We start from the raw sequence: 9,601 nt of genomic DNA, 5'->3' as shown, positions 1-9,601 counted from the left end.
ATTACAATTTCCGCTGGGCGTTGGGTCGCGTCCGAGGAACTCGCTAGTTTTCTAGACGTTTTGTTTGCAGATAAACCGCTATCTGTGTACAACCGGAAACAAATTACGTTTTCGTCGTTTCAAGTTTCGTCGTCCCAATGTGGAGTCAGTATTTACTCCGGGTCTTTACGACTATTCAGGCTCCCTTGTTACTGGAGCAAAAGGAGTTGATAAAGAAGCAAAAAAACTCCAAGAGTAGCCTTGGATATTGTTGGCCCTCTAAGCATGGCCTTTGAACACATCTCCTCGTGGCAAGAAAACGAGGATGACTCAGGTTCCATTACTTTACCAACACAAGATGTAGATGGTCTGTATACATGTTTGTCCAAGGCCTTTACTCTACTGGGGTCTGTTAATGCCCAGTATAAAGTTAAAAGAAGGAAGCAGGTGTTGGATAAGCTGAACCCTCAAATGAGCTCCTTAGCTTCTGAGCCATTCCCAGATGCAGGAAAAAATTTGTTTGGCCCATCCTTTGAAGAAAAGGTGACGAAAAGGAATGAAATGGTAAAGATCCTTTCAAAGGCGACTCCCAGGAAGTCAAACATGCAGTTTTTTCGGAGAGGGACCTCCTCCCAATTCAGGCCAGGGCGAGGGGGTCAATTTCCTGGAAGATGGTCAAATCACCATCCAGGCTTCCCAACCAGAGGGAGAAGCTCATATATCAGGGGTCGGGGCCGGAGCAGGGGAAAGTCCCCGGCTGCTCAACCAGGTCAGAACTATGTTCCACCCCAAAGTTTCTAGTAGTAGTTGCAATCCAGTCAAATAGAGGTATGTTACCAGTAAAAGAGAACTTAACCTGTCCATAAGTAAAGTCGTTTTTGAGCAGTTTAGGCCTTTCTTCTGTAGAGGCTGACCACTTTCCCATAGCAGGTCGATTACAATTCTTTGTAGAAAACTGACAAGTAGTTACAAACGACTCTTGGGTACTTTCGGCTATTTCAGGGTACCATATTCCCTTTACAATCATACCACACCAGGAATGTCTTCCCTTTCACAAAGTGTCTGTAGAGGACGAAATTTTGATAGACAAAGAACTAGGAGAGCTAATAGACCATTTTACAGTTGTCTGCTCAGTGACCTGGCCTTTGTATGGCAGCGAGGCTAGAGTTGACCTTGTTTTGATACAGACCTCACTGCTTTTGTCATGTAAATGCACTAGTTAACATCAGAACAACTTGTTTTACACAACAAAAGCAGTGAGGTCTGTATCAAAACAAGGTCAACTCTAGCCTCGCTGCCATACAAAGGCCAGGTTACTGAGCAGACAACTGTAAAATGGTCTATTCAAAAGCAGGCAGTCCATCTGGTTTCAGAACACGATTACAACACAGGTTTTTTCAGCAACCTGTTTGTGATCCCCAAAAAGGGAGGCGGACAAAGAGCCAACTCGGGGGATATGCATTCCCTCCATTTGCCCTAATAGGGCGGTGTCTGAGGCAAGTTCTGCAGCAGTCAGTCTTTCAGTTGACAATTGTGGCTCCAGTGTGGTAAACTCAACCGTGGTACCCGTTGTTGTTAGAAATGACGGTAGACAATCCCATATTACTCCCATCCTTCCTAGGACTGCTGAGACAAAAGAACGATCTACATCCTCTTTTCCACCTTCAACTAGCCGCATGGCTAGTCTCAGGAGTCGATAGTAAGGTTCAACAGTTTCACAGCCAGCTCAAGGACTGCTTCTGGCTGCATGGAGAACCAGGACGGAAAAAACTTATTCTTCAGCCTGGAGAAAGTGGACTTGTTGGTGTTGTGAACAACAAGTCAATCTCCTTTCAGCGTCTTTAGATTCAGTGTTAAATTTCCTGGCCAATAGTTTTAGGCAGGCCTGGAGTATCGTACTTAGAATGTTTATCGCTCAGCTCTGTCTGCAACACACCCACAAATTGAGAGTTACAATGTTGGACAACATCCCCTTGTAATTGAGCTGTTAAAAAGGAATTTCAATTACCGTCCACCAGCACCGAGATACACATATACATGGGATGTTAGCATAGTTACGGGCTATTTGGAAAGTTCGGGTCCTAATGAGCAACTGTCACTAAAGCAACTTAGCAGGAAACTGGCATTTTTGCTCGCTACTACTTCTGCAGAGAGGGGCTCAGAATTAGTAGCCCGTGTTTTACGTTTCAAACGTTTTCACCCTGAAGGTGTTTCTTTCAATGTCCCAGAACTTACTACAGGGGTTCGGGTTGGAAAACCTATAAAGACCTCATTTCATTCTAGTTTCCCAGAAAATAAGTTGCTTTGCCCATGTTCATGTCTTAGAGAGTATGAAATGCGAACTCGGGCTTTTAGCCCAGAATCAGTTTCTGAACCAAACAAGTTATTTCTCTCGGTTGATAACCGACATAAGCCTGTGAGTTCTGCTGCCCTTTCTCATTGGGTTAAGAATTGTCTGTTGGAAGCTGGTATTGACAGTCAAGTGCTCAAGGCACGCTCCACCCGTGGGGCAGCTACCTCTGCAGCACTAAGAGCAGGCATCTCTGTTCCAAAAATAGTCAGTTTAGCTGATAAACCAATGAGACCACTTTCAAAAAGTTTTATTACCGTTCCGTTTGGAACGCTCGTGCTGGCCGCTCTGTTTTATCTAGTGCCGCAGTTGAGCAAGGATCTTGAAGCTTTGAAGATAAATTGTTTTATTATATGGCTAGCTCCGCGAGCGGGCAAGATGAAACAAATCCTGCGCCGTGATTGGCTACCCGAGCGGGTAAGATGGAGCTATCTTGCCCGCTCGGGACTACCCACCGTGTCCCGCAAGAAAAATTTCCCCGAAAGCCGTATAATAAATCCTTTATTGACCAAGCTTGTTCGGTCAAGATGGCTGGATATTGGCCTCGTTCTTGTTTTGCGTGTTTATGGACCTCGACTCCGTCTCGGTCCATAAACACGCAAAAAAAGAACTTGGCCAATATCCAGCCATCTTGACCTCACACTTGGACAATAATCTATATATATCGAGACGACTATTATGATGTACAATTGAAGATTATGCAAAGGCTGCTTGCAGCCTGCAGTATAATTATAATTGTACGAATAATAGGAGGCGAGATATAACAATTTAATTCCCTCCCACCACTTCCCATTTATGTATATTAATTTCTTTTCAGGTTGTTAGCCACCAGTTGTTATGCTCAAAATAAGGCGAGGTTGCTAAGGGGCGCCGGCGCATATGGGCAGGGTGACCTCGTTTTGAATTTTAAGCTGATCTTTCAGATTTGTGAGCTTTAAAAATGCTGTCATTGAGGTAAATAAAGGGCAATTACATTTTTATATCTCGCCTCCTATTATTCGTACAATTATAATTGTACTGCAGGCTGCAAGCAGCCTTTGCATAATCTTCAATTTACCGTTTGGTGTATAAACAAACTTTTTCTGGTCTGCTTTCCGCCAGTTGGGATTTTTAAGCCTATTATGTTTATTTGAAATATATTTCTTTCTTTCAGTTTAAGTATACGTAGCATGCCTGAGATCTAGCTTAGCTAGGTGTAGCTACGCGCATTGACCACTATAAGCAAACACCATTTGAACTTTTGTTTGTTTTTCAATCCAAAACATCAAATTAGCTATATGAAAGAAACTGTCCGATTACAAACAAACAAACAAACAAACAAACAAACAAACAAAAAAACAAACAAGCAAACAAACAGCGCTAGAACAACACACAACAGCAATATGAAAGAAGTCTGATATGTTTCAAAACACTGCATGTGGTTCAACCACGACTCTTGTTCTTTGAATGGGATATTTTAGAACACTCGTGGCGTTAAAAATCATTTTTTCTTAAAATAGGGAATGAGCCTGGAAGAGGAAGTATCTTAACAGCTGAAGGTCAAGAAACGCTGTCAGTGGCTCAATCAGTACTGATGGCTCTTATTGAAAGCATTTCAAATGCGTCAGTCACAGTTGAAATCTTAGCTCTTTTAAAGAAACACAGGGAGAAATTCTTGGAACTCTTAGAGATCTTGAATAAAGCTGTCAAAGAAGGAACTGAGGCGAACACGAGGGAACAAAGTGAAAAAAACCTGGTTGAGCGATTTCAAGAAATTGAGGAATTTCAAGCTATAAAAGTGAGAGTGGTGTCCTTCGTTAACATGTGTGATTTGATTAAACCAGGTGAGATTTAACTTAGTAGTCAACAAGTCTTTGTACTCCGCATAATGCGTTAATTTATTAAACATGTTTTCTTCCAAATGGAATAATTGAATACGTTTGCGGCTTGAATTTATCTTACCCGGGAGACTCCCTTGCTCAAAGGTCAGGGATGCTCTTCGTCTTGCTTAGGGGTGTAAATGAAGGACTTTGGTCTTATTTATGGTGTTCAGGACGAAACGCCACTATTTTTAGCCGTCAACGTACTTTTTAGGGTTACACTCGAAGAACTAATAAACAAACGCTTTCATGTCCATTTTAAATAATAAACTAGACACTCTAAGAGCGTTTACTCCAGCTTCATGTTCAGCTGCAATTTTGCCACCCTTTTATCCTGGGCGTGTGTGTTTGTAATATGTGTGCAACAAAAGCCAATGTAGAAAGCCAACGCTTTGTGAGATAAGTGCGACTTCGCGCGGCACGAGTGTAGCTTGTTTTAACAGCCTTTAATAATAGACCGTTAATTGCAAGTTCACCAGCATGATTCATCTCTAGATTACTTACGCCACGAGTTTGGCCATAGGTCTCCTTTGATAATTTGAAGAATGTTTCCAATATTCTGCAGAATATTCAGTGAATATTCCGTGATTAAGTTAACGGAACTTAACAGGCGATGTGCCAAGAGATACATAATGCATTAATTTGGAATAAAAGATTTATTTGTATTCAAGGCAGGTCTGTATTTTACGAAGCTCTGTATTAAAAAGGAATAATTACATTCGAAGCTCTCTCGACCAAAGAAAGTCGAGGGGGGAAGAGAGAGGACCCTGGGAACGAGGTTGGGATGGTCACAGGTTTTCAATTTTTATGGCCTTTTTTGAAAGAAAAAGCGAATCTATTGAACACCTATTAATAGATCGCGATTTCTCAAACAGGTTCTGGCAAGATTTTAATTAACTGGTTCAATACGATGTTATAAGAGTAGAGGCTCTGTCAGAAGATGGAAAAAAATTTGGATTTGGAATAGACAAGCAGATTTTCATCTACTTAACCATCTTTTGATCTTGGGTAAACGACATATTTACTCCTGCCGTAATAAAGAATTTCTTCTGTCATTAAAAATCTACCTCGCAAAAGTGGCCTCAATATATCAAATTGAAACTACAATCGCTGAATTTAATGGTAAGCGAAATTTTCATGACGTTTGGTATAGAAAATTTATATCGTATAATTGCACTTAATCTGGTAGCCTGAGTGTTAAGGTAAGTACTACTAATGAACCAAGAATACAATGACGCTTTATAATTTTTTATAATGACATTTTCTTTTATTCTCATTATTTCAGTTTTCCCTTTTTATTCATATCGACATAACCATAACTACTACCTTACCATATTTTCCTATAGAAATAATAATGTCTTTGCATATGTATAGTTACATTTACACGACGTTAGTATATTTTGTAGATTTACTCTATGTAGCCATTTAGTGTATTTTAGTTGTAGCTTTTCTCTCTCTTTTTTTTCGTTTCCTTTTTTTTCTTTTGTAAACATATTATGTTAAATCAATAAAAACCAATTAAATACGAAAAAGTTGTCCATTTTAAAGTGGTATCTTCTGGAGGTCAAATAAATTTCTAGCCGTGTCCAGACTGGTCTGCTTTAGGGATTTAATTCAAATTTTCCGACCAGCATCCCCGATCTTTGCATGTGGAATTTCCCCTCCTCGGGGAAATTGCACGCTCCGTTGGCATGCATCATGCTGTAGGAAGAATGTTATGATTCATCGTGAAGGGAGAATTTTAAGGCTTGAAGTAGATTGATACTATGCCTTTTATACTTGAAGATGCAGATCGAAACTATGTTGCTACTTTAAATGATGCTCAAAATCAATACTTTGTTTCTCTTCAGTCGACACTTCCAGCTTTAAGAACAAATTGCGCCCAGATGTCTCCCGTCACCAAATACGTCATTTGTGCGAGCGCAAAAGTGACAAGCAAATTGAGGTGAAATTCTTTGAATTGCCTCCCGTGGTTAAAGAAGTTATTTCGTCACTTCATGACGTACAAGAAAGTCTAACTTTCCAGGATATTTGGACACAGTATGGAAAGAAAGCCCAAACAGCCAGAAAGAATGGCGAGGGAAAGATACCACACCTTAGCATCTCCGAAGTCGTAGAACATGTCTGGAAACCAGCTTTTCGAGTTTGGAACCAGCATGCAGCTAGTGTCATGAATGGAACGATATCCCTTGGAAATGTTGACAAGCTCTTTGACCGCTACAAGAACCGGGAAAAAGATCTTAAAGGAGAGCTGTTGCGCATGTTTAAACTTAGCCAAGGTCAATCTGACTGTAATGCAGACAAGATGCTGAAAATAACTGCTGAACGCATCACTCAAATACAGCGATACCAGCAGATTTCTCGGTATGCAAGTGCCGCAGACACAATCTGGCAATTTAAGAAAGCTATGGGCTTCTCTGGTAACTTCAAAGTTATCAACCATTTGTGTAATCAGGTATCTAAATTTTATATTTTCCACCATGTGAGTCAGATTCTTGTAAAATATTTAATTACACTAAAGATACCTCCTAATGATGATTTCCTTGCTGGTGTTGCAACGTTCTGTTGCGAATATGTCGCCCGTCGTTGCTTTGAAATGAAACCGTTTTTATGTGTAGTCTTCATATTTTTGTTTCCGTATTCGCTTCCTTAATCTTGCATGTCTGGTGTTCTAGAGCATGATTTTTTTACAGCGGAATATGCAATAAGACTCTGCTTTCATTCGAATTTAGTTTTCAATAGATTTCAAGCAAAAGCCCCTAAACAGCATTGGAGGAGAGTTTTATGAGGCTGGCCGAGCACTTGAGTTTTTCGATGTCCAGAAAGTAAATTGTCTCAGAACAATGGTAGAATGCAGACGACTGGTGGGGTGGCTACGTACTACTATCAAATGTAAGCACTCTATCTGTAAGGACCTTCAGTTGGCTGAATTAATGTGCCAGTGAATTCACAGGCCACTTTAAAGTGTTACGCATTCAGATGTAATTTCTAAAATACAAGGGATCTCTCCGACATACGTGTTTATCTCGTAACCAACCGCGAGGGCGGTATTGGGAGAATATCGGGACGAAGTCTTGACAGCATCAACCAAGCGCGACTTAGTCCCTACAAAAAAGACTAAGGGCTAACATTCCCCCCGTATGGTCCCGAACAAACTTGTTTAATGAGGAATTTTTTTACACGACTGAAAACGTTTAGAGAAAATCCCACGATCATCGAGTGGCAAGGCAGTGTAAAGTTCCAGCGCCCAATTCTGGTTCATTGAAGAGAACATACTTAGCCTTTACTCACGTCTAACATAAAAAAAAAGGAAAAGAAAGTCAGTTGTGAGAGAAAGAGAAGCAATCTCTGCCGTGAAAGCTAAATCTTTAAGCAAAGTTAGCCATGAAACTACAAGAAAATTTTTAAACCAAGCGGGATCATTCGGTACAGTGCCCGGTCTAATACTTGGGAAATATGGGACCGGCAATAGAGTAATCTGATAAGCTGATTTTAGTTATTGGCCCTCCGAACTAAGTCGTGTAATAATTTTAGGAACTGCATGAGACATGTTAATTGGTTTTAGCAGCAAAAACCAAACTTACTCTACCAGAGTGATTTCTGTTGCAATTAATTTCTTAATTTTTTGAATGGCTTTACAGCAACCCAAGAGCTTAAGGTTCTTGTTGACCTGGCCTTGATCTCAGCGGGTGAAAGCGACATGGAAACTGACCGCATTTCCAGCCTACATACCAGCTGCTTAGGTTTCGCTCCTTTGATCTTTGACCTCAGAGAAAGTGAAGAACAAAAAGTGAACTTTGAGGACCTGGTACAGGCTTGTGATCCCGTGTGGAAAGCTGTAGCGGCAGATGATAGTTTACCCCAAAAACTAGTAAGAAGTGAACTGCACTTTGTGTTCTTAGATATTGATTTCATTATAACTAAGTTCAACCTGGACTTTTTCTCGTCTTCTCTTCATTAAGAAGGCTAAACATAACACAGGGGGCAGTGGAGTCCTATTTGAACGTATTTTCAGTTAAATTCACCGAAGAAAGGTAGCGCGAATCGGTCTATTGTTGATTCAAATTACTGTACACGATCAACTGTATACGTGCGATTGTGTCACGCGTCTGTTGAAAACATATCCGCAAGACGAAAGCCGCGTACAGTAATGTGTGTGTAAAGACTAGGTATGGTATCTGTTACTGTGGATGGATAACCGGACAATCACTCCAAGTGACTAATCGTCCCAGGGGTGGAGGGGGGAAGTACTTGAGTAAATTTTTGGATAGCTGTGTGAAGGCCGCGAAGGGTCTGAAACCTTCATCCTATTAAAGGATGAAGTAAACGCAAATTGATGCCCTATTTAAGGCGCAAACCCGACAAATGACACCATAGTCAAGGGAAAAACAAAAACTAGGAACAGCGCGAACGGGTCAGCTCTATTTTGTTTCTGCAATATTAGAAGTTAAGCATCAAGCATATAATATGTTTTGTTTAGCTAGACGTTTACGCAATAGGTACCCTATCTAGGGGTCACCGGGAGCACAATGCCAACAGGGCCAAAAGTGATAGGCTACTCAAGGATCGGGAACCTCAAAAACCATACGCTATCCCGTGCCACAAACCTATATAGCCAATATATGGGAGCACCTTCCCTCAACTTCAGGGTTAACCGAAAAGAAAGAGACAAGGGATGAAAGCAATTTCGGTCAATTTTTGAATAGACCATAAATCTCGCGAAATCCAACTTTCGGGCAACGATTTTTTAAGCGTTGTAGGCTGAGGATACCGGTGACGGAAATACATCATCAGGTGTAAGGTAATGCGTTATACGCAGGATCGGAAGTAATCTTTGTTAGTAATTGTTTCCAGAGAATGGGAGACTGCGCAGAGTACCTAATTCCGGAAAACATTCTATCTTTTCGCGTTTAACATCGGTGTCTTTGGGGATAAAAGAAACTCTGCTTGCACGATGAATAACCGGACGATCAACTGTTTTGAGATTTGAATAAACGTAATTAAACGTGCTTTCAGCATGCGGTACAGATCACAAAACGCGACGTCCGTTTCCGTCAGCGGTATGCTACGGTCCACATCCAACGAGTCACGTGGTGGTCAATTTCATCCGTTGTCTCTTTTTTTCACTCATTCATGCGCGCATGCACAATGAATGGGTTTTAGCGATGGTGGCCTTCATCCCAGAATCTGCTTGGACTTTTAATCGGCGTAGAAGGAAAATAAATGTTGATTAATTTATTGTGATGTTAACCGGAAATAACGGCGCAAAAAGAAAGAAAGCGAAGCTCGTTGGCTAGGGCTCGAACCACGGCCTGAGGGTTTTACAATTCCCAAACCGTATCAGATTGTAAGAAGTGAAGAATGTGCCACGCTTCAAAAACTAATCTCTTTGACCATTGGGAACAGCGGTCAA

At 41.0% G+C, this 9,601-nt stretch overlaps 1 protein-coding gene across 1 annotated transcript in view; it reads left to right on the top strand.

Moving 5' to 3' along the window:
* The window catches only part of LOC145478200 (E3 ubiquitin-protein ligase rnf213-alpha-like), a 190,768-nt gene that overhangs the window by 62,922 nt on the left and 118,245 nt on the right, over positions 1 to 9,601 (top strand). The window contains exons 15-18 of the mRNA XM_081456148.1: positions 3,829 to 4,152; positions 6,039 to 6,643; positions 6,921 to 7,080; positions 7,830 to 8,059. Coding sequence (XP_081312274.1) covers positions 3,829 to 4,152; positions 6,039 to 6,643; positions 6,921 to 7,080; positions 7,830 to 8,059 — 1,319 coding nt within the window. The remainder of the gene's footprint in view (positions 1 to 3,828; positions 4,153 to 6,038; positions 6,644 to 6,920; positions 7,081 to 7,829; positions 8,060 to 9,601) is intronic.

This window comes from Orbicella franksi, chromosome 1 (genome assembly GCF_964199315.1).
Source record: "Orbicella franksi chromosome 1, jaOrbFran1.1, whole genome shotgun sequence".
NCBI lineage: Eukaryota > Metazoa > Cnidaria > Anthozoa > Scleractinia > Merulinidae > Orbicella > Orbicella franksi.
Note: the sequence above shows the minus strand (reverse complement) of the source record. Positions and strands in the feature narration are given on the sequence as shown.